This window comes from Gambusia affinis, linkage group LG09 (genome assembly GCF_019740435.1).
Source record: "Gambusia affinis linkage group LG09, SWU_Gaff_1.0, whole genome shotgun sequence".
In the NCBI taxonomy this organism is placed as follows: Eukaryota; Metazoa; Chordata; class Actinopteri; order Cyprinodontiformes; family Poeciliidae; genus Gambusia; species Gambusia affinis.
Window position 1 is genome coordinate 5,896,577 of NC_057876.1, and position 26,184 is coordinate 5,922,760.

A 26,184-nucleotide genomic window follows, 5' to 3' on the forward strand; every position below is an offset into this window, starting at 1 on the left:
GGATGAAAACAGACAATTATTAAACCCGATGTTCGTATGGTAGCAATCAGGGCAGGGCAACACATCCACCTACTCCTTATGCACTTTATACATGGTAAGTGTCCAGCTGTTCCAGCCAGAACAAAAGTCTTTTAGGCTTCAGTGCCTAGAAAAAGTCCAAAAGACACAAGATGTGCTGGGAGGGGAACTCCTCAATCTGAATTATGTGCTTCAATAAAGTGGTATGTATAAAAAAGTAAATAAAACGCCCACTGCCGTTTTCACATTTGTCCTTTTAAGAGGTTCACTTTGCCCTCTCAGTTCTCCAAAACCCTGACTAAATGACTCACTTTGCTCTTTAAGTGATTGTTTGGAGTTTTGCCTGAGTTTATTTACAGGTGACATAAGGAAGAGTCAAGAGTTGAGAACCTGCACAGACAAGCCAGGCTGACGAAGGTTTCTCCTTAGCCTGTTTAGGTCATGAGTAATGTCTAGCTTCGGGAAAACCTAGTGTTTATGCACAGAGTGGAGGGAATGGCACCAGCAAAGTCAAGAGTTGTGAACAAAAGACACATCTACGTCCGGTAGATGATTGGTAGCTTCACTGAACTAGGACCGAGAACCACACCGTATTTTGGCGGTCAAAGGTACGGCTTTAGCAAAGTTGGTGGCATCAACTAACTTACTCACGCTCCATCTGGTTAGCTAGTACCTGTTGAGTACGTTGCAGAGCAGTTTAATGCTGATCCAACAGGACTTGGGTGTACTTCACTCCTCTCAGCGGACGTTTGCGCTAACGTGTTTATGGCCGCACACTCATTGACACATTGACTCGCACGGGAAGCTGCTCAACAAGTGTTCACGCTGAAGTCGCAAGAACTGAAATCATCAAACTTGCTGCCATCCATTCAGATTGTAGGCAATTAATGAATTTATCATCAGAAATGAAGGCAATTGGTAGGCTCAACTGGGAAATCTCAATAGTTCCGGGTGGACTTATAATAGAGGAAAGGTTCACATCACTAGTTTGGCAGTATTTCAGATAGTTAAAACAAAAAACGAATCAATAATCATTGATAGAGTGACATGTAACGCTTTTATCGGGACATGTTCTTCAGCCATGTTACCCACCCGCCCTATAGCGCAAAAAAAATTACTTGTTATTAACTTGTTTCTACCTGCAATCAATCAGAATTTTAGGAATTTCTTTGGGGAGAAAACAAAATCCCTGATGGAAAAGTAGCTTGAAGAAGCTGTAGTGCTTCTATAGATCTGGTTGTGGAGAGATTTCAGGTGAGCTGCCGTACCTCTCACAGAACTTTCAAAGGACGGACATCCCTGGTATAGATAAGATTGGGAGAACAGCAGCAGCTCCCAAACAGAACCCATTCTTCACTGACCTACAGTTGTTGAAAACAAGCTAGCAGGCTGAAAATAGACTGACCGTCCTGAGCAGACTCATTGTTGCGGTTTCACACCTTGATTGTGTATGCAGCTACAGCACCAGCGCCCTGCTTGCAAACACACTCCCTAGGTTAATGCTGGACAGTAGGTCAAAACCAGATCCCAAAACAGTCCAAGAAACTGGAATCGCAAATTCTTCGATTAGGACCTCCATCCACTTGAAACAAGATGTTTACCAGTTAGAACAGTGGATTCACAGTTCCGTGTTGTCTCTGTGGTATGAAACTTAAAATTATCTGCAAAAAATTTTGCTCATTTGCAAATTTCTTCATATAGCATATCAAAAATATTTAAAAGAAAAGGAAGCTTGGGAAGCTGAAAAACCAATGCTATTTGACCTGCTATTGTAAAGCTGCTGCTGTTTGTAAAGCAGCCAATCAAGGAGTTTGTGGTTATGCCGATACAGTTTCCACTGTAGGCATTCATGCATTCTAAGATACATTTGGTGTTTTAACTATATTATCAGGGTCTGCTGTAATTGGCTTACAAAAGCAGGCAAATTGCAAAGTTAAGCTCCAAACAAAAACTTAAAATATCTTCTCAACACTAGATTCCTGCTGTACGGCGACTACTGTCACACGTGGGATAACGTTGTTTCTGCTTGAGATACATGGCTTTGGATTGTATAAGGATCCTTAGGGAAAACATTTTAAACGCAGTTTTTATATTCATCTTCCTATGTAATTTCTTCAAAGAGAGGTCAGAATCTGCTAAATTTGCCATCAGCTTTACTTAAAGTGGATTTTGGCCACAAAACTCTTATTGGTGCCTCCATTCTCAGGTCTGGGGTGGGACAATTGATTTTTATCCATTAACTGAAATTGCCGTTTATTAAGATTTAATTTGTGGGAACTGTGGATTTTTGTTTCACCAACGCACTTCTTGGGCTTCCATAGTTCAGAGTGATGTCATCATGCCCAGAGAGTAGCCATTTTGTTTTACAGCCTGTATTTAGCTGGACTTTTAATTCATGTAAACTCCCAGAAGGTATGATTGAAATAAAAATAACGCTTTTATAAAGTTTTCTGTCATTTGAAGAAAGGAAGACAAAAACAACGACAAATCTTGGATTTGGTATGAAACAATCAGAGATTTCCCTCCTTTATAAGACGATCCTTTCTAAACCAGTTGTTTGTGGTATGTGGCTGTAACGAACAGCTAAAGCTCTTAAACAGCTGCTTACAGCGCTCTGTGCAGAGTGGCTGCTTCCTGCTCTCGCTAAAAGACGAGGAAGCGTGCTCGCACATGACGACAGGAAGGTTTGAGATGATTAAATCGCCAGAAAAGACAGCAAATCACAAAACTAGAAGAGCTGCGGTGCCCTGTGCACCAGAAACGGACCAGACTCCGTCTTAAAGCTCTACCAAAGTGGTTCGACCCGACATGCAGGAGGGGCGGACGCTGCTATGAATCTTGAAAATCCCCTCAAACTTAAACCATGCCTCTTAGTTTTCCCGTAATATTCTGCGCGCAGTCAGCTGAGCATGGCTTGCACGATGAGTCAGAGCCCTGGTGCCGATACGGGTCGTGATTCACCAGATGCGTCGGAGGTTAACGCCGACGAACAACTGCACAGAGCATCAGCGAGTCCCATAAATAAAAAGATCTAAGCCAGGGAGGAAACCCCTCAGTAGTACTGAGAGCTCTGAAAACACAAGTTCTGCTTATGACATGAGAGATTTATGCCACTCAGAACAATGCCCACAATCCCTTTATGAGTCAGGAAGCTCTGCTTTAGAGCAGTGAATGTTTTCAGCTTAACAGCCCAACACTATATACTGGGTAATATCTGTTTCTTTAAATAAATCGAAACCGCTCCAAATTATAGATGTTAAAATATTAAATCTCTAAGTTACACGGCACGAGAAGCAAAGAAAGAAGGTCACCCATAAGTCACAAAGCAAGACTCATTAAGCTCTGCAGCATTATAGAAAACTTTTTTAAATGTTTTTCTTTTTTTTTTTAAACTGAGCACTTCAGAGTGAAGAATTATCACATTAAAATGTTAATCTCTGCCAAATCTTCCCCTCTTTTCCTCCTCTGTATGAATTCCTTTCTAAAAGCCAGTCAATTTAGCAAACAATGTCCACGCCGGGATCCACAAATCTGAGCCTGCTGCCACCGGAGTCCAGTTCTGATTAATAAACCAGTCGGGGTCTCAGGCCAATTAAAACTCTCCATTTGTGAAATTCCACAACGCCGTCATCCATGAACATTTACCCAGAAGCCCCTGGGGAGATTCCACAACATTGCCTTGGCCTCTCACTCTGTCTGTCTGTCTGTCTGTCTGTCTGTCGCCCCCCTGCTCCCTCCGTTCTGGCCCAGCATCTCTGGCTTTGTCTCCACACACAAAAGCTCCCTGCCTTCACCACTTCCCAGGTCACCGCTTTGTCGCAGCTTCAGCTCATTTCCAAGTCGTCCAACAAGTCACAAACCACAATCCAAAGACTCTGCTCTGGAGCTGATTGTTGAACATACACACTTGGTATTGACCAGTTTTAAGGGGTACCAGGGAGATTCAAAATAATAAAATAAAAAAAATCATTCTTGAAATGGGTTTCCAACAAAATTCACAAAATTCTAGATTTTTTCTCAATCATGTCTGATATTCTGCTAGGGTTGGGCGATTTATTTGAATTGTTGGTTTATTAAGCTTAAATTTTTGGGAAGAGAAATTTAGATTTTCTTTCCCACTAATGCAGTCCTTGGGTTTCCATAGCGCAAGGTGATGTCAGGGCCTCCAGGGCCGCCATCTTGTTTGACAAGCCGTGAGGTACCGTTTCTATTTGATCAAACTAGTTTGAATTCATGTGAACTCTACGACAAAATATAGGCGTCAGGCTACATTTTTGGGTATTTCATGAGAACAAAGTCGGAATAATGTCGGAATAATGCAAGAACAAAGTCGGAATAATGTCAGAATAATGCAAGAACAAAGTCGGAATAATGTTGGAATAATGCAAGAACAAAGTCGGAATAATGTCAGAATAATGTAAGAACAAAGTCGGAATAATGTCAGAATAATGCAAGAACAAAGTCGGAATAATGTCGGAATAATGCAAGAACAAAGTCGGAATAATGTCGGAATAATGCAAGAACAAAGTCGGAATAATGCAAGAACAAAGTCGGAATAATGTCAGAATAATGCAAGAACAAAGTCGGAATAATGTCAGAATAATGCAAGAACAAAGTCGGAATAATGTCGGAATAATGCAAGAACAAAGTCGGAATAATGTCAGAATAATGCAAGAACAAAGTCGGAATAATGTTGGAATAATGCAAGAACAAAGTCGGAATAATGTCGGAATAATGCAAGAACAAAGTCGGAATAATGTCAGAATAATGCAAGAACAAAGTCGGAATAATGTCGGAATAATGCAAGAACAAAGTCGGAATAATGTCGGAATAATGCAAGAACAAAGTCGGAATAATGCAACAATAAAGTCGGAATAATGTCGGAATACTGCAAGAACAAAGTCGGGATTTTGTGAGAATTCCAACACACAAAAGAAATAGTTACAAGTTTTTTTTTTCCTCATTAAAACATTTTTCTTGTCATTTTAAGACATTTTTCTGGTAAAATAGCAACTTTTGCCAGACAGCTCTGATACGTTCTTCATAAAACTCCCAGAAGGAACGAATGAAATAAAAGCAAATTTTTGAAAATATTTTCTACCACTCAAAATCCCAAACCTCTCAAGACTGTGTAACTTTCCTGCTGCAAAAGAGATGCCAAAAGAGCAACAAAGTGATTACAGCGCTCAGACTAATGCAGCAGAGCCCCTTCCCCACCTGTTGCTGTACACTGCTAGTAAGCTGCCTGAAAGAATGCTACTACAATCGTGATTAATCTAAATCACTGTCTCAGCCATACAAATAAAACTGCATAAAAATGAACTGAATAATCATTTGGAGCAGGAGTGGGAATGATCCTTGCTTTTATTTTAATTAAAACAACTTTAAATCACTGAAGTCCAACCCAGGACTAGATACCCACCTGGTTCAGATGAACTAAAACAAACAAACATTTAACACGTCAAAGCATCAATAGATTGAACTCAGTTTTCTGTTCAGCCGTAAAGCCCATGATGGTTGGACGTCGTAAACGCCACGCAAAGTGTTGGCAACTGGTTTCACTTTTTATTAGTTGAAAAGAAAACTGAGGAGAAGCTTGGGTTGCACAGGGAACAACACTACAAAATACACATCACCTCTAACGATTTTCTGTCAATCACCTCTAGTTATCTTCTATAAAAAGTAATCTAGAACCTGTCCCTGTTTCTCTCTCTCCTCCTTTCTTTGTGTCTGAGCTTCATATCTGCAGTGTTTGTCCTGCAGCTTGTTGAAACGTCGGGTTAGACTCTGATACTTTACTCAACCCGCGTACCTTTGCTTCTGCACTGAAGAGCGAGAGACGAGGGCTGTTATTTCTAAGGTTCGCAAAGAACGGCGGCGATTTTACAAAGTGGAAGAGCAAGTTGCAGCACAGCGTGATTGTCACCAGAGACGACGGAAGCAGAGGGAGAGGAGGGGGAAAAAAACGAAAAACGGGGCACAAAAGAACTTCCTGGCTTGTTCCTCTACATCGGGCCTCCATCTTTCCACTGACTCATGGCACACTAATGAAAACAGACTTTAAAGGAGAAGATGAAAAACACTCTTTACTTAAGGCCAAGTGCTTTACCAAGGGACCCTGCACAAACACGGCTTTGCTGTCAGAGAAACGGCCTACTGTTGAGCTTACAAATAGGCTCTCTTTAAAACGTGCTTTGCGCACTGCGTGAGACCGAATGGACGAGGACATCCGAGGGGGGTCGGAACTGCAGAAAGGCCCGTTGTACCACAAAGATACAATCCCCACCCAAAATAAATTAACTTGTTGAAATTTAGAGTTTTACGTGAATTCCAACAACAACAACAAAAAAAAAGCGCGATGTGTTTTGGGTGCATCTCATTTCAGACGGATAGAAACCTGAAAAATGCAATATTTTCCCAGATCCCAAACATCAAGTACCAGGGAGTTGTTTACAATAAAGTTCCTAAGCCATTTAAAAGAAAACTGTTTTCGAAAACATGTTTATGGTTCATTCTGACTGCGAAGGAGAAATAGAGAGCAAAACTTTCAGCAGGTAACAGAAAGTTGCTCCTTTTTATTCTTTTGGGCTTTCCACATTTTCTTAATTTAAAATGCTCGACTTGCACACAACTAGGCCTGTCACAATAACAAATTCTGCTGCGCAATTAATTGTCTCAAAAACTATTGCGATAGACGATAGTATTGTTTGAAGACCTTTGTACACTGATTTAATGGAAATGACGTAATAATACATGTGATTTCCTGCCAAAGATAGAGACACTTTATTTTCAAAAGAACATTTAACACTGGAACTGATAAAATAAACAACCAAAAATAAAAATAAAATGGATTCTCAGTCCCCATTAACAAAAATGTACTTGAATAAAAACACCAAAGTGTAAATAAATACTGCATTCAACCAAAAGAGTGCAGATTATAAAGTCTGTATATCATATTGCCCTTCAGTAATCATTAGATTTAAATAGAGAAGATGGAACATCGACTACCTGATGCAATAGTTCACACTAGTTAGTTCACACCTACATTTTCCCCTTATGACAATCTTAGAAAAAAGTTCTAAGATTGTCTCTTGTGATCATCCTGTAGTGTGTGGTGTGTTATGGTAGATCGTTGGGGCCGCTCAGATCTAAATCAGGGGTTTTTCCCCACTGGGATCGTTAACGCGGCCTGTTGAATGTGACAGGTAGCCAATCAGAAAGCCGGATTCCCCTCCTACTTTCAGAGGGGAATCCCAAACAGCTGACACGGTGCAACCTGAAGTCCAGCGGACATTGGAGATGATATGTGGAGAATATAGAAATGACGAGGGGAGGAGTTGGAGCAAAATTGCTTTGCAGTTGATGAACCCGGTAACTTTTCAGCTGTTCTTCGTTAACGTGACATAAATCGGTTCTAATGATTTTCATTCAGTCAGGACGTTACGTTGACACTAGAGCCACATGCACTGCAGGTAGATTGTAGTAAAGCATTGATTAATGTCTGGTTTTAAAATTAGTTAACTGGACTTCTAGCCATTATTTTGTGCCCATTGTTGGACACCACATGGCACATCGAACCCAATCGAACCGTTATACCTAGGATTTCTGTGGGCTAATGTGTGATCTCTCAGGTTTTGAAAATGGGTCGACAATCGACCGACAGCTCTAAGATGGTGTCGTGTGCGCTGGACATTACACTAAGGAAATGAGGAAGGGAGGGTCAGTGGAGAGCAGCGGATTTGAGCCTTTTTTCATTCAGCGTCATCGACAGAAAGAGAAAAAGGCCGGAAGGGACGATAAAGGCGATAATTAAAATAACGTTGATAGTTTTAATTTATCGTACGATTAATTGATTTATTGTTTACAGGTCAATACACATACTTATAGGAACAATGACTTAAGGTAAAGGGAATTCCTTTTCTATGACGTAGACACAGAGACTGATGATTACAGTCAGTAATGGTATCTGCAAAAGCTGTCTTAAGATGCTAACAGTTTAAAATGTCAAATGCTACCAGTTAGCATTGACGAAAGCACTGTGGAGCAAATGACATTGCCACCAAAAGAAAACTCAAAGTTAGCAATCGTATCAGTGTTTAAGACAGAGTAAGTACAATACACAATTTTTTTATGTGTGAAAACATGTCAGCAGCTCCATAGGGCTGTGAGAAAGGGAGAGAGAGCAAGACTTTCAGGTGAAAACAGGAGGGCTCAGAGTAAAGCAAAGTTGTTTCATCTTATTAGGTGTTTGACCTGCATTTGTCAAGGACCAAGATGAAAATGTTGGCAGACTTTTGGGAAACTCAGATGAGGGAATGACAAATATTTTCTAGGAAATCCACACATAGCCTCTTATTTTAGTAATGATTATCAGTCCCTTCAGGATGCTGCAATGTCTTTGTTACAATTTGAAATGACTAGTCAAATTTTTTAAGGTTAACTTTTGCCATAAAGTTGGAATTGTCGGAAGGGTATCGATCTTCCGAAAAACAAAGTAAGAAAATACATGATGTTAACTATTGGTATTTAAAGTGTAAACGATATTTTCAAGGACCTCCTTCAAAATGGATTTTATATGAACAAAGTCATGTCTTGAAAAGTTGTCAAAGTACAAAAGATGAATTCCAAACTTGTCAACCAAGTTAACATGAACTGTTTACATAGAATCAGGAAATCCTACAGAATATCTCAATGTTTGTTATAAATTAAAACAAAAAAGAAAAAGAAAGGCAAATGTCATTTAGTGTCTCATGCTTTCATCGCGTAGTTTCGGCTTTCAAGAGACGTCGTGAAACAGGAAGTTAAATTAGAAAAAAGCTAAGGGGATTGGTGAAAATTCAGCGGAGTTGCAGTGATTTGGTCAGAATTGCAGAAAAAGTTGTGGTACCTGGTAAAAATTCTGTCTGCTCAAGATTTGCATATGATGACTGAATTTGCATTAATAGTTGCAACAGACCAACTTCCTGTAGGAACTGGAAAACCTCACTCAGCCCAGCTTACCAGAGTAATCACAGCTATAAAATGTGCTTTTACATCCACTGCATGTCATAAAATCACAACTGCCAATACAAATACTTAACCAGTAGGAAGGGTAAGAAATCTGAATTGTCAAAAGCATCTTAAATCATTTCCGAACTGATTAATCTCTCCAAAATACCCGACCAACAGACAAACAGAGATAGCATGTCTGTCATGATAGCAAATTTTACTGGACAATAAATTGCCCCAGAAATTATTGCGATAAACGACAATAATTTTATTCATTTTAAAGTAATATATCGATATTTTACAAATAATGGAAATTTGCCAGCTCAGAGACGGATCAATTTTAAATGAACATTAGATCCTGGAACTGAAAACACAACAACCAAAACCACAATTAAAACGAGTTATGATGTCTCAAAAAATATTTAGATATTAGAATCAAAATTACTGGAGTCATTTTTAAGTTCACCATGAGATTAATTGAAGAGCTGCAGAATCTGACCAGATGTTGAGGCAGGACAGAGGCCTGGCGAAGCCCCCCAGGCAGAATGAGGTCAGGTACAGGATCAGATTTCTGGAAGCTCAAAGACACAAAAGAGCAACAAAGATTCTGATATACCTGTTGGGCTTTAGGAAACTGGACACCGGCGGGGGCGGTGGGAAGAGAGCCACTCATCGCTGCCTGTCAAAGGCACCTCGAAAGCCTAAACCTTAAGCTACAATGGTTTAATGGGGCCTCAGTCATGGATGGCTCAGTCCGTTCCCGATGACACGCTCTCAATGTGTCAATAAATCAAAGCTACTTGCTGCCCAGAAGATTCCCATTATTCCAAAACTCTGCGCAGATTCCTGCATTCCCACACTACTTGTTTTATTGCATATAAAAAAAGAAAAGAAAAAAACTCATCTAATGATTTGCAGATTTGGACCCATCATTGTAGAAAGTATTTGATCCTTTCATGTGTGGGTTTTTCCCCCTCTTTTTACAGCCCCGCTCTCCGGTCGGCGCGAGGCCAGAAGTCTGTCTGCCGTTTGAAAATCAGAGTTCTGACGAGCTGCTTTTAACACATGGCATCAAACGCACTCAGCTATGCGAAGCGGCTGAAGACGCGACCCGTTCTTTTCTCTTGGACAAAAAAAAAAGGCTGAGGTTTTGATCTCCAACCCTGTAATTTATAAGAAAATGAGTCCAACAATGAGCACCGCAGAGCAGGACTGCATAAATATTAGGAAACCTATTAGGCTAACTGCGTTTTGGATATGCGAGCTGAGCGAGAGCCCCGTCGTTAGTGGGAGTCTTGATGCAGGCCTTGGAAGTGATTAGCGGGAGTTACGGCTCCTCTGGCCTGTGCCCAGCAGCGAGGCTTCGGCCCAAACGCCCCGAGAGAGTCCCTGGCTCTGCTCCCCTCCGAACCGCGCAGGCCTCCGACAAGCCCCACAAACCCCAACGAAGACCACGACCATCAACGCCGACACGCAGCGGGCCATGGCTGCTCCCAAGAAATGAAAAACCTCCATTAACCTCGGTGGGGTTACACCTACACGCCCACACACGCCACTGGGGGACTATGCGGTGACATGACTTCACACTCCACTCTGGCAGGCTGAGATCAGAGCCGGTGGCTGTTTGCCACACTCCTCACAGCTGGCTGAGTGACACCACGAGCGAGACGAGCATCACAAAAGAAACAAACCACTGCTCAAATATCAGAGGGGATGGAAGAAAAAAAAAAAAGAAGAGATGACAACGGACTTGAGAGAGCCTCAGCAGAGTTGATTGTTTAAGAGGAGATCACGTAGCGCGACGTAGAGCCTCGGAGGAGTTGTCCACAAGCAGCCGCAGGGGTGAACTGATCCGAGGTTATTCTGGATGAAGCGTTTCCTGACTGATATGGGTTTCAGTTTTTCCTTGAGGTCCGATCTGCTGGTTTAAAAACAATGCACTCTCTTCCCCTCCGGCTCCTAAAACCAACAAAGTGCAGCAGCATGTTTTCCGATAAGAGTTTGTAGTTCTGAACCCACAGAAGTTGGAGGATAAGGCTATTCTCAGGTTTGGAAACAAAGTATGATCAGTGCTGCCACTCCCACATCTGTTGTTTCATATTGACTAGTAACTGAATGGCAAGATTTTGAACTTGTCTGCCAGATTTCAGTCGGGAAATCTCAGAAAACCTCTAGAGACCAAATGTGAGTTCAGAGGAAACAAACATGGCCGACCGAGAAGAAGCGATGGTGATAGTTTGTGGACTTTGTCTAACAGAGAAAAACAACGCCTACGATGTCCACCGAACTTTCTGATGCGCCATAGAAGTTGCGTGGTCGTCAGTGTTTCCGTCGCCTCCCTTTCTGATTGGCTACACCTCACATTCAACAGGCTGTGTTGTTGTTTGTCCGCCGGCGGGATAAATCAAGAATATTCGGCAGAGCGATCCTGGCGTCCTTCGTAACAGACCACATCAATCTTAACCCACCACACACAACACGAATAACTCAAGATCATCTTAATGGTCATTTCAATAATCAGACAGATTGTCGGAAAGGGAACGTTGGAAAAGAAACCTTGAACAAAGGTTATTCAAGTCTACGTATTTAAGCTGCAATTGTATATTCTAACTGCAAGAATATATTAGCTTTAGAAGAGTGTGAATTTCTGTTCAATCAAAGCAACTGGATAATGGTTTGGAAATTTTGAAAATGTTGTATTTCCTTTCAGGAATCTCATTCTGACCCATGCCAATTGTAAGTCAAGTGTTTTTTAGAGTTTCATAATGAAATAGTGGGGAAAAATATACACTTGGTACAAATCATAATTATAGGGAGTTTGGTGCCTCAGGCGATGTTTATCTTGGAAGAACATCCTCTGCATATTCACATCAGCACATATTCTGAACCAGGACAGCCAAAAGAAAGCCCAGCAAAAGAAGTGGTGATTACAGAGAGGTGGGTTAGAAGAAGCCAAGAAAGGAAGAACCTGTAAAGAACAATGGAAAGGGGCAAAAAGAAAATAAAAAATCATCAGGGATGAAGACAGGAAAAGAAGGGAAGAGAACAAAACCTCCCGCAGGAGCAGCTAGAGAGGGAACAGCAGGACAAGAACATGAACTGACATGTTAGTCAGGACAGATGGGGAGGAAGAGAAACGGCCAACTTTTAACAGCCTGCAAACAGGATGTGTTAACAGGGAACTTCATTGGTGGATGTGGCAGGGGGGAAGGGAAGGGATCGCTCAGCTCAAAATACGGAAAACCACAAAGCCAGATCAGGATTTCTCGCAGTTTGCTGTGGCCACCAAAAGGATGGAGTCGAGTTTAATTGTGGTCACGAATGCTAAAAATACTCTGACGTGGGTCCTTTCAGGGGAGGAAACCTTTATTGAATTAAGGTGAGGCAGTCATATGTTTGTAAAAATGCATGTATGTATCCAGTCAGATCCAAATATTCCTTGTGGACCAACTTTCCCCCTGGAAAAATCACTTTGACTCGGAGAGAAAAAAAAGAAAAAGAGCTTTCCTGTCAGTCAAATCCTCTCTCGCCTCTTCCAGCGCTCTCTTTGTTGCCGTGTTCCCAGCTCCGGGACTCCTGTGTGCAGGTCTTGGTGGTCCGGTGTGGAATGTGTTGAGAGGAGGGGAGGGAAGGCGAGCCTTAAAAAAAAAATAGAGAGAGCGGGGGTGGAGAGGGGTTGCTCAATTGTTCCCACACAGAGCATTCACCCCCTACTGATCTGTCGCTCACTTGTCCTTTTTCGTTGGGGGGACTGAAGGCACGGACCGAGGCAAAGGATGTGAAGTGATGGAATAACGGACACTCAGCCAACACACACACACAGCTTATTGAGCTGATGCTACACTCAGAGCATACTAAATGAGCGAACCAGAGGAACTTAACATTCCCCTGTTGCTGAGGACTTTTCCTAAAGACAAAACAAGTTCTTGGATGTCCAAACTATTTCCACAGAGCTAATTTCACCAACATTCCTGTAGCTCTGGCCGTGCTCGGTCTTGTGTTGGGAAGGCTGGTTTGTTTTGGGACGGTGATAAAGCAGCTGTTGCCAGCCATGCAGCAGAAGACGCCACAGCAGCCCCGGAGATCTCAAGGTGGCCATGCTGTGATAGCACAACTCGGATAAGGACTGCCACATGTTTCCACCTCGTTTCCCTTCTCTGACGCCATCGGGACACGCACAGGGCTTTTCCGGAGACAAATCTGTGAATGGGAACTACAGTTGCATGTTTTCGCCGGAAGAATGAGATTCCCTAATGCCAAACCCAGTCGGGCACTGTGGAATACCAGGTTCCTCCGCATGAACCACGACACTGCCCGTGGCCTCATCCCACAAGTAGGAGTTCGAGTAAGTTTGTCTGCGGGTTGCTGGCTCGAATCTCACTCTGTCGGCCTCTGTCGTTGTGACCTTGGGCAAGGCACTTCATCCACATTGCCTGATGGTGATCAAAGGGGCTGGTGGCGCTGCTACATGGACGCAGATGTGGCTGTAACCCAAGGACTGAGTGTAGCGTACAGGAAATTTGTCATTTCAAAGGAGCAACAAACATGGTGGACAACGGGTGAAGGGTTTTCTTCCATGTTGTGCAACATTTCCCGTCAATGACACGTTGCTTGGTTTCCAAAAACAGATGGAAACAGGCGCTAGCACACAACAAAACCCCAACATTCAGAGGCAAATGAACCAAAACCTGTTCTAGAACAAGAGCACACACACATACACACACAGCGGCCACGTTTACACTGCAGGTTTTAATCAAATCTGATTTTATTTGCACGCTTGTTCATACTTCTGAATGATGTGACTGTAATTGGACTTTTGTGTGAACGATTCACTGCCCCAAGCCAGCGACCAGCATGAGCAGAAGAAGAACGTTGACACAGCAACGCACCGTTTACAGAAGTAACAATGGATGCTGCCATCTTTGGGTTAGTTTTAAAGTTTATCCAGCAATGAGAGCAGACAGGATTGTCACAAGATCGTAAGATGTATGAAACTAGTGAAAAGAAAGTACAACTAATAGAAACTGCTTTTTGTGGCGCACCGACACCAACTTCTGCAGAAAAGTCTGTTTGGATGTGTGGGAGGAGCTGAGAGTTGTGGGATTGTGATGAGATGCACTTCATTGGAACAGAAAAGCACTGAAGCAGAAGTGTTTGTGTCAGATCTGGCGTCTTCTGGACGTGTTTCAAATCAGATTTTTGGAGGGTTTGAAAAGATTGGAATTGGGACATTCAAACTGCTGTGAAAAGGTCAGATGTAGGTTGCATACGGGTACATTTTTAATTTTTTAAATCTTGATCTGGGCCACATTCACCTGCGGGGTGAAGGTAGTCGGCTAGGCTCCCCCGTCTTCACAGGACCTCAACATAATGAAGCTTAAACTCAATTATAGATCTTTAAACTCTTGATAGGTAGATGTCAACACCAGGAACGATCAAACTATTGATGCTTTTAGCCGACTAGAAGAGGAAGTGCGGTAAAAATGTTTTGTTTCATTCTCATTAAGCCAAATGCGCAAAAGCACAAGTGTGAACTGAAAGCAGATGTGATCTGTTTAAACTTAAGCTACGCTAACAAACACAAACTCAATAACATGATCTAAAGCCGCCTCAGAAAATGTGCAGAAGAGCTGAATTGGTTCCTGGCACAGCGTTGCAAGGACTCAGCTCATCACTCAGGAATGTTATCAGAGCTTATTGCTCATGCTTTGGCTTTTGGTGCTGTTTTATTATCCAGCCCTGCAAACATTTTTTCTGTAAACAAATCATTGATATTAATGTTTGTGCAGCTTATTCCACCGTGGAAAAGGCTCTGTTTTGGTAGTGAGAACTTTTTATTACACAGGCATGAACAAAGACTGAACCATAGCGCTGCTGTAGGAGGCTTAAAGAATTGATGCACACACAAGCCACATTTAATATGGAGTGAGTAATTTCCTGACTTCAGTAAGTCAGACTTGTGGGTGTGAAATAGCTATTCTGAAGTCCTTTGACGAAATGTAAAACAACCTCTTACAAACCTAGCAAAGGTTAGACAGCTTCTACGTTCCAGTTATGACTTCTTGAAGGATGGAGCTTCAAATGGTAAAACTAAGGTCATGCTTAAAAGGTCAGCAAGACATGAAGTTCTTGCTGAACTTCATGTCGTTCAGCAAGAAGGTAGCTTGCTGAACGACATGTGCATCCCATAAGCTTTTAGGCATCGTTTTGGAAAACTTGGAATCCTAATTTTAGCAAAAGCTTCAAGATTCAATGAAAAATAATTATATATTGGTTTAATGTGGTTTTTGTGACTGTCCTAGTCCAGGGTGATTCCAATGCCAAAAAACACTGACAAATGTTTCTTTGTGTTTTCACAAACAGAATAAAAGTTTCATAACCCTTTTTTTAAGAGTCTCTGTTTAATGTGAATTTAATTCAATCAGCAGCATCATTAACAGGATCCAAAGTGATGCAATGTGAAGCTTTGTCGGCCAGCAGCCTTCGTCACTTACAGTAACTTTATTGTAAAAGGTAAATTCAAGTACTACCCCCTTTACTTTAAAATAATGACGTTAAAGATAGACATAAGGTAATAAACCTGAAACATTCTAGTTTCAAATCCAGCGCTTATCCATATTAAATTTGCTTCTCTAAAAACTATTTACAAAATGTTTTTGAGTATGAAAATGTTGCCAACGGTAGCAATTGCAACTAAAAACATAAAGCCACACACACAAATTATTTCAATTCAAATGAGGACCTTTAAGAAACGCAACAGAGAAAAGTTTGAAAATTGGAAAATTCAGTGTGTTTACCAGCCGTCGGCGCTCCTGAACCAGAGCCAACCTACCTTTGCTTCAGTAAATAAACATTTGAAGTAAGGCTGTTAGATACTAGGAATTGAACTGGAACGCTATCACTCCCAACACTCTGACATTTGGCATCTTTAGAGCCATCAAAGTGTGTTGGGTGTAGACATTTACTACAGTCAGACTCCATACAACAGGATAGGTATCCGATTAGGATCCATTTGGTTATTCATGGTGACTGTAAATGAAAACAACAAATATTGTGTTTCAAATCGTCCTTTGAAATGTGTACGTTGATACTGCATTGACACATTGTGCAGCCCTTCCTTGCATCTCTGTGTGTTGCTAGAAACTGTAGATTGGCTAGAAAACTTTTAGCTCTGGCGAATTCCCCCAAGCAGAGGCTATCGGCATTTCCCTTCAAAACAAAAGCCACTTTTTGGAGAAAATAAAAATATAAAGCAGCCAATTTATATTTATGTAGACCATTACCACCTTGTCAATTTTTCTATCTCTTTAATTTTTGCCTAATTGTGGTAAAGCTGGTCCTCAGGAAAACGGACGAGTGGGTTGAGTGAACACCGGACAAGCCCCCAATCAAAAGTTTGTGCATGTGTAATTATAAGTACCCCTGCTCCAACACACTTGAATCAAATGAATAGTTAATGACCAGGCCTTTGCAGGTGTGTTGGAGCAGGAAAGTGAATGAACTACATTTTTAAACAAGTTAATGACTGTCACTATCAATGATGGTCACTAACTTGCTAATATTACAATGTGTGATGTGTGGTGTTAGTGGGGGTCCAAAAATGTCCCCAACGCCACACACTGATGGCGTAGTATTGTAGCTACACAGGAGACCCGAGAAGCCAGGCCACCTGCTGGTTGTGGAGACGTTTGTAGGGCCAGAGGAGGATCAGAGTTACAGCCAAGCCAGTTTCAAGCCATAGCAGCTGTTTTAGAGGCAAGATTAACAAATGTACAATTTTGTAGAACACAAATGACCTGTGAGGGGATCATTGACTACTGGAATGGGACTTCATAGCAAAAAAAAAGAAAAAAAAAAGCTATAATGTGTTTATCCAAACAGCTTTGCTGTAGCAGTGTGTGAAAAATACCAAACTCACTTTGCTTTTAATGAGATCTATGGGTAAATATGACAAGTTTAAGACAACACAATGAAAATGCAAGATTACTTTTTTACTACAGCATAAATTTCTACTGCTGCTGTGGTGAATCCAAAAAGACTTGACATGTTTCTAATGAAGGATCAGAAAACATCTTTAGGCTTTAGCTTTTACCTCAACAGAGGAAGTTGAACACGTGGATAATGGGTAATTTGTTAATTATTACTGGAGTGAGAAACCTAGGCACCTGTTTTGAGCAGAGCCACTCACCCTGATCTTTGGACTAAAAAGAAATGCCTGCAGACTTTGCACCCTCACCTCCACCGCCCTTATCTAACCTGCCGAATGTCCCAGCAATAGCCAGCCTGTTATTTCTCCAAATGGTTACACTTCTGAGAAAGCTGCCTCCTCTCCGTTAGCTCAGTGGGAAAGATTCCTCACAATGTGGGACTGAAGGCGACGACCTCTCGATCCGGCCGAGAGGCCGACGAGCTGTGGTCATGAACACTTCAAGTCTAGGTACAATACACAGGTATGATCAAGAGATTTTACTTCATAAAGAAAAGAAAAAAGATAAACAACAACAACAACAGTGCATTGAAGAATCCAGCTAAGCAGTGAGTGCACGCGCAAGTTTCCCCAATAATTTCAAAGGTTATGCTTTCAAAACTGACACCATCATACTGTTCCTGTGGTTTAAAAACCTTCAAATGAGATGAAAGAGTCAGAATAACGAGATCTTGTGATTTAATTTAAACTCCATGATGTTGCTCGTCAAAGCAAAGTCTTTCCAGGAAGAAACTATCCAGTAGCTGAGACCATGTGGCTTCAAGTGGCAAAGTCACTTCAAGCTATTGTTGTGACTCTGGAGTGAAAGATAAGTATTTTTGACTTGTATCCATGTTTGAGACTCTTATTTTGAAGCACAAAGGCTTCAAAAGAGTGTTGAAAGAGTCAGCTAATAAAGTAGCAATGGGGATTTTTTTGATTTGATATTAGTGTGTTAATGTTGTTGTTGTTTAGCTATTACTGACTGGAACCAATTATAACAAGAAGACTTTCCATGTAGATGTGATTGTACAGATTTCTTTCTCTACTGAGAAAGAAAGATCTGGTATGAAAATGAGTGAGAGGCGAAGGGAAGGAAAGGTCTGAAGGTTTTTATTTCCCTAAAAAGCTGTGCTGGAGAGTGAAAGGATAAAGGCACAGCCTCAAACCAAATATTTCATATTTAATAGCCAGTTAAACTGTCTGCGTACACTGCCTAAGGTCCTATAAAGTAAAGAGAACTAAATATAATTCTATCAGACTTAAATAAATTGCAGCCAACAAAGGGTGCATTCACATCAGGCCTGTTTAGTCCGCTTTTATCCAAATCTAGTTTGTTTGTCAAGAACAGAGGTGTCCAAAGTGGGTCCTGGACGGCCGGCGTCCTGCATGGTTTAGTTCTCTTCCTGGTGGCACCAACAACCTTTTCAGCATGTCAATGTTCTTCTTAGGCCTTCTAACGAGCCATCATTGGATCCAGGTGCGTTAAACCAGGGAGAGAACTAAAACATGCAGGATGCCGGGGCCCTCCAGGACCGACTTCGGGCAGCCCTGGTGTAGAAGGTCCAGTTCATTTGCGAGAGCGTGAATGGAAAATCAAACCCTGATCAGGACCAGAAAAGCAAACTGTGGGGCACAAACCTAGGTCTGAGATTGGTTGGAGTGAACTCTGGTGGCGTTCAAATGAACCGCGCGAACTGGAGAGCGCTGCAAACGGAGAAGGAAACTAAGCACAGCTCAGGGAATCATGGGTAAATGCAACCAAAACAAACCTGTGAATCTAACACTAGCGGGAGAAATGGCTCATAAACTTTTACCAAACACAGAACAGAAATCCTACAAAGGCTAAAATCTCACACCACTCCGTTTCTGTTAACACACTTTGTGAAAAAGAAAGTTGTGCTCAGCGTCGTCTTCAGACGTTTTCATGTCATTTATCTCAGTTGTTCTTGGTCCAGCGCCACCACAGGCGGGGAGGTTTTCCAAACGTTGTAGTTCGTTTGATATAGAAAACGAAGTACAGGAACACTGCCTGAAAACTTTTGCCAAAGTACAAGTGAAAAAGAACAAATGGCACTGATGATAAAACCAACTGTAATAATCAAAACTCACAGCAGATGAAGAGATAATCGTTGCTGTTATGATTTATAACCAATTTGATCATTTGGCCCAGGTTTACACCGTGACGCCATGACGATGCTGCGTTTTAGTCGAGGTTTTCACACGGCGAGGGTTTTACACCAGCTTACTTCCAATCTACAGGCAGATAAATTAATTCTCAGGATCTTCGCCACTCGGCCAGTGAAAGCCTTTTGTAGTTTAAAGAATCAAATACAACAGCTGCACACATTACTAGCTGAAAGTCAGGCAGCAAAAACCACCATTTACATTTTCCATGATTGCCAACATTATTTATTCACTGTGTTGGGGAAATTTACTTCCCAATTTATGCAAAGTATTCCACCACAAGCCACAAACAAATCATCCTCAGTCAGACAAAAAAGAAAACTTGGAAGCCAAGTCTTGAACCGGGTCCATGAGAAGCGGTTCAGCTGATACCATGGGATAACGGAGGAATTTACCAAGCAAGCCTGCTGTTCCTCCGTATCACTTCATTCTGTCTAAACTCCAGCAGTCTGGGTTTCCACTGCAGTTTCCCCGCCCAAAAAACATTTCACCGACTCGTGTCTGGTTTCAGACAAAGCGGTGGGTGATTTCGACGGCAACACACATCAATTCTTATCTGTTGGCTGCCAACAACAACTTGAGATGTTTGCGGTTCAAAATGCGATCCCTGAATGTCTGCCTCCGCCGAGAACTCATGCTCCACACGCTGGATTTATGATGTTTGCACCAAAGCCAGGGCGAGTCCAAGTCTACTTGCATCAAAACCAAGACGGGCGAGTGAATCCGTTCTCAATGTGTTGTTGTCACGCACGTCTATCGAGCCGAACGGAAAGGAAAATTAGTTGAGGACGAGCCTTTTGACAACTTCTCCGAGTTGAAATTATTGCTTAGTTATGAAGCTCAACCAGACAGTTTGAGGGTGTATCTGGAGACTCTGGACGCTCTTTCCGCCCCCAATGAATCATTTACTACAGCGTCCCTCAAGGAGAAACATCCAAGCCTAGATGAACACTGTCTTCCATTATTCAAGCATTCATAACCCTTCAACACATTTTGTTTAGTCAGAACCGCAGCCTCCAGTGAATTTTATTGGGATTCAGCAAGAAAGACCACGAGGAGTTGTGAAGAGAAAGAAAAATAATCCATGGCTTCCCACACTTCTGGTGGACACAACTCTGAAGCTGAAATTTTTTTTTAGGTGCGTCCAGAGGTGGAAATTAAATATTTTCTCCAACAGCCACTGATTTTTTTTTCTTCTTCTTTCAATTACAAACCCCACAAGCAAATTATAGAAAATGTATGATTTATTCTTAACTCTATGAGAACCAATTTACTGACAACAAGTTCACCATACAGATGAACATATACAGAATAATTTAACCCTTAACAGGGTTGTAGTGCAATAAGTTCATTTGAGGTTATTACTAATTGCAAACTTTAACTACACAACCCTAACATAATTATATGTTGAACATTTTCAAAGTTTGGCAACAAATCTACCTGATAGTATTCATTAAAGATGTGTCTGGTCATTTTAAAAATATTTTTAAATTGCATCAATAGCTGTTTTATAACTGCTTTATTTGTTTCCCTTTACTTACAACAATTATTACTAAAATATCTGAGAACGTGTTCATTATTAATTCCACAGGCCGCCATCATCATCATCATCATCTTCATTCTTGTGTTACTCCAGAGTTTTTCTGACTACCTGAACCTTAGTGTTAGCTTAGCTTCCCCCTCACACACACATCGTCTTCCTGCCTGCATGAAACTTTTTCTTTATGAGCATTTTCACTCTTTCTTAGCAGCAGCTAATCTGAACTCTTCCTCAATCTGTCCCAAACATTCTCCTTCTTCTTCTTCTTCTTCCGCCCCACAAAATGTAAAGCCGAAGCTCAGTCAGACCGGTGAGAAAAGCATCCATCCCTCTCATGCTGCAGCCACCACCGTGTTTCACTGTAAGGATGGCGACTACGCAGCGACAAAGTTTTATCACCACATTTTGTGGCAGTATTGTGATAACGACTGGAATGATTTGTGTCATTTTTAGGTGACTTTAGGTCACCAGTCACATTAAGAAGTGAAAATTTAATAATAAGGCATTTAATAATAGTGATGCTCTCATGTAGCAAACAGTGGAGAAAATAGTAAAACTACCAATCCCGACAATACGGACAGTTTCAGGGTGTTTGAACACAATTATATGAAATTTATCATGACAACGGTTAGAAACAATTTCTTATTTTGATAAGAAATGTATCACGATAAATGATAAGCGATACGGTATAGGTCTACTCCTCGTTTATCATAAAAAAAAAAAAAAAAAATGCTATTACAAGATTTTTTTACTTATTGTCGTCTTGATAAATTTAAATTATTGGCTTTACAAAAGACTGAAGGAAATGCTATTTTTACTATATTCTTCACCGTTTGCTCCACGAAAGCATCAATAAATATCAGTAAACTCAAAAACACAGTCAAACGCAGTCGCTGCTTAGCGATATAAATGTTTTTTGTGTTTAAGCTGCTCTGACTGTTGTGCCAGGAAGTCAAGGCCATAGAGTTACAAATAAAGTAATAAATAGCAGTTTTGTCCACGTTTTAATGTTTAAATCGTCATCTCAACAGTACCACAAAATATTGCTGTAAAATACCACGTCCATGTCGTTCACGCCTTCCTCATTCATGACGCACAGTATTTGTTTTCCACCACACGGACTTGAAACAGTTCATCAGAGGACCTTCGTCCACATCTTTGCTGCGTGTCCTCACATTGTTTTCTTTGAACATGGCACTCTTGGACCAATAATTCACAAAAATTGGACTTTCGGAGTGCAAAAGGTAAAACAAATCCAGGTAAACCAGAGGGGTGCGGTTGCAATATTTTAAAAAACGTAAAGTATAAGTGTCCCAATCCGATCTTGATATTGGTCCAATATCACAAAAAAAGAGAAAAAAAAAAAAAAAGAAAAAAAAAAAAAACAGGCAAGAATTTGATTATATCAGACTGCATCTAAAATCGCAGAGAGAAGCAGTCCGCTCCTGGATTCCACTCCAGCATTTCTATCCAGCAGCGCTTGCATTCCCCCCCCCCCCCCCCATGCAGACCCACTGGTTAATAATAAATGATCAAAGACCCAGTCAGTTGTTCTCCAACTACTGTTGTTGACTTTAACTTTGTCAAGCGTTTTCCAACTTTTCATACTACAAATAAGTAATAAAATAATGCATCGTTTGCACCGATATTGTATTGGGTCAACATCGGTATCGGCCAATACTCAACGCTGCTATATCGGTATCATATCGCCGTGGGAAAAGTTGCACCTCTGACGTAAAGGGAAGGAATACTTTTACAAGGCAGCGTACATCTGAAAAGCTAATTTTGTCTCCCTGCCATCGCACATACGATTCTTCTGCTAGCAGCGTTTGGCGTTTCCAGATTTGCTGAAGTGCTTTCTGTGAGAAACAATCAGAAAACCCCCCACCAAGGAACAACAAGGACCTAGAAATTTGATCAAAATAGGCTGTTTTATGCTTAAAATCACAACAACAACAAAAAAGATTCGAGTACGACAAATTAAACCCAAGTTTTGATATTGTGCAAAACTTGAGAGGAGATACGAGCCGCCACAGACCAAAATGTCAGCGGCCTTGCTTGTAAAACAATAAATAAATGAATAAATAAAATCACACCAGAGGGTAACGCTGAAGCCACTTCACAGCTGCCAACAACACACGAATGGTTTAACTACTGTTAAAATTAAAAGGTGATGGAGAAAGGTGGGGGAGGGTTTAAGTATGCAGGGCACAGAGGAATTTCAATCCTCCTCCCCTCCTAACCCCTGATTTCCCCTCAAAGCCTTCACTGTAACAACCCCCCCTACCCAAGTTTCCATTACTTGGCTGCATCCCATGATTGGCTTCATTGATTTGCCCTCCTGCCCCCGTCTAATTCCCAACACATCAGGCCCCCCCCCCTTCGCCGGTGCCCTTCATCCCGATTCACGTGCTCTCGTCTGGCCCACGTTCGGCCCAAACAGAGCCAGCTCCGACCGCAAAAACCAGGACTAGCAGAGTCAGAGGAGAGAAATCCACGAGCCTCGTTCGCGAGGAATGTTTACTGAATCACCGCAGGCCGCCTGCACTTCACAGCTGCAGGAGCCTCCGCCGAGGAAGCCTGGAAATAAACACAGGCCTGGCCTCGTTCAGCGGGGAGTCGGGCTTTTCTGTCCATTATACCCCCTCATATTGTTATGAATTGGCTGCAAGTATTTCCTACATGGAAAACAATGTTTAGCCATGGGAGAGGTAAGGTGTCGCCACGGCAACACCTACAGTACAGCAGGAGATCTTAGAGATAAGTAGCTGCTGGATAAATTCAGTCCATTTTGTGTCTGCCCAGTCCTGGAACTGAAAATCTGAACTGAAAGAGTTTCACGTCAGCATACAACAAGGAAATGAATGCATGGTAGAAAAATTACTCTGCTTCCCCCCCACAGGTTTTGTGGGATATTCGAGTACAAAACGTTCACCTAGTTGGGTTTTTACTTTACATATTTTACTTATACATCCATTTGTGACTTTCAGGATTACTTGGATCTGTTAAAATCTATAATGCTGGGATTCGATTATCCGAAATTCAACACAGATAACTTTAATTTGCGATTCTGAATTCAATTAAGTGGAAATTTCAATCCTCTGCTTGACCTATAAGCTAGCTCCAGCTAAAAACCAGGCATCCAGCGTAAACGCCACATGTATAACTCCTTAAATCGCAGAAATAGCATTGAACTCACAAATGACAAGTTTTACTTTTGATGGGTGGTTTCTCTGTTCGTTCAAACAAAGTTGTTAAGTATATGATAACGTCATCCTGTAAAAACGCATAAATGTGGACTGTGAGAAAAAGAAACTTAGAAAGTCAACCTTTATCTCACCCTTGATAAATTTTGGATTTTTTTTAAAAGATAGAAATCAAATTTTATACTTTTCAAAATTCTGTACTGAACAGTTCTCAAATGTCTGACTGTTTCCAAGTAAAATGGAGTTACTACGTTTAAGCAACGTTTCAAAAAATGTCAATAATAAATTTTAAAAAAAGATTAATTGTCTTGTGCCTTCTGTGACGTCACCAAAGGCACATGCTTGCTGAGGCTGGTTTCTGGGAAATGCTTTTTTTTTTTAACCTAAATTAAAACACTTTACCAACTCTGTAATTACAGATGCATACCAAAGCACGTTGTCGTAAAAGTGCCTAACGTGATTTTGATTCATTTCACACAAGCTCGGCTAGCAGCTTTAACGTAATAACAGCGGAGTTGCTGTAGTTTGGAGGAACGTAAAGCGGGTTTTTTAAATATATATATATATATATAATAAAAGAAAAGAAAAGACATATTTAACATGTTTTTGTTAGCTAAGGATAGGAAACGGCTAAAACAGTGACTGAAAGCTTCAAGCCAGCTTACAGGAGTTATCACAGCCAACTTTACCAACTTAAAAACGTAAAACAAGAGCACAGGGAAATCTTTACAATGAACCCCCCCTCAGGGCAGCTCCCCTCCCCGCCTCGCTTGAGGAGCCTGAGGGCTTAAAAAGCAGAACTGAAGAGTAAAACTCACCGTTGACTACTTTGTTGGGGGCATCGTTCATGTTAAAGCCTTTGGAGGTGAACGCCTCCCGAACTTCGTTACAGTTTTTCAACTTTGGCTCCGCGGTTGCCGAGACGGACAACACAGCCAGCGTGCAGACTACACACAGCACCGACAGCGTCTTCATTTTAAGGTTTTTAAAAAAAGAAAAAAAGAAGATGTTTTCAAAAATAATAAAAGCCGTAAAAAATTAATTTAAAACTCAGAATAGGTAGACAGCCTCCCAGGTGTCTTGTGTGTTTTGTTAGTTAAGGGAAAGTTAGCGCGTCTCTCAGGCTGCGTTTCCTCATGGAGATTTCTTCAGCTCGACAGAAACTTCATTCACAGCAGCTCCGAGGCCAGCTCTGCAGCAACAATTTGGGAGCCAGAAAAGAAGAGAGAAAAACGCCGAAAAAAAAAGGAAATAAAGTCTAAACCCTGTTAAAACGTCGCACGTTTAAAAGCAACAGGTATTAGTTCGGTATCAAGTCCCAGACTCGACAGGGGGGAAACAAAAACTGATGTGCGAAAACAGCGAACTGAAAAAAAAACTTTCTCTCCAACTTGAGGCAACAATCACAGTCTCACACAAACTGCTTCACGGCTTCGACGAACGAATAAACCACGGGAGGACAGCAGACCGCAGAAAGTTGCCGGAGGAGAGCTGGGTTTCTTCTGTCTTCCCTTTTTTCTTCTTCTTCTTCTTTTCTTGCTTTCTTTCCCAAATTTAAAGACGCCGTGGTTTCTGCGGCACAGGACGCTGGGCTGTTTGCGACTCGTACTGGGATCCAGATGCGAGTAAAAAAAAAAAAAAAAAAAAAAAAAAAAAAGCCCCGGTGGACAGCCAGGAGTGAGAGCGAGTTCCGGGGACAAAGAGCCGGAGAGCGGGAACACCAGGGCTGGAGTACGGAGCAGGAACTCTCCCGGCCTGATCCTTCGGTCCGCCTGCTTTCTGTCTAAACAAGAAGAAGAATCACCGGTGCAGAAAACCAGGACTGGAGCTGAGGGTGGAGCCACGGGCTCCGCTCATTGTTGGACAAAACTGACAAAATGAAAAGCGAAGAAAGCAAATAAATAAATAAATCTCAATATCTACAACTGGAAAGCACTATGTCATATAAATATTTATCAAACGTACAGTAGAACCATGAAAACTGGTGAAAAAATAGATAAATATATTCGCATTACAAAATGAGGAGTCACACGAGTTTCGGTGCTTTTTTATTTCTTTGCATTGCCAACACAAACATAAACACAAACACAGACCAAGGTAACAGAAATGGAAGAGAAATTATACACAGTTTCAGTTTTTTTCATGAAATCTCAAATGTGACATGCATTTGTCTCTAGGCCTGTTGCAATAAGAAATAAATCAATTAATCACATAATAAATGAAAACAAACTGAATAATTTCCATTTGAATGATTTATTGTTTTTCTTTTATCTCTCTCT

General features: G+C 41.4%; 1 protein-coding gene across 2 annotated transcripts in view; it reads right to left on the minus strand.

Moving 5' to 3' along the window:
* gpc4 (glypican 4) overlaps positions 1-25,557 on the minus strand; it is a 50,070-nt gene extending 24,513 nt beyond the window's left edge. The window contains exon 1 of one of the 2 annotated variants that reach the window (XM_044127453.1): positions 24,724-25,557. In XM_044127453.1, coding sequence (XP_043983388.1) covers positions 24,724-24,880 — 157 coding nt within the window. In that variant the 5' untranslated portion in view covers positions 24,881-25,557. The remainder of the gene's footprint in view (positions 1-24,723) is intronic. The other variant, XM_044127452.1, reaches the window with a different exon arrangement.
* Between the last annotated feature and the right edge of the window lie 627 nt (positions 25,558-26,184).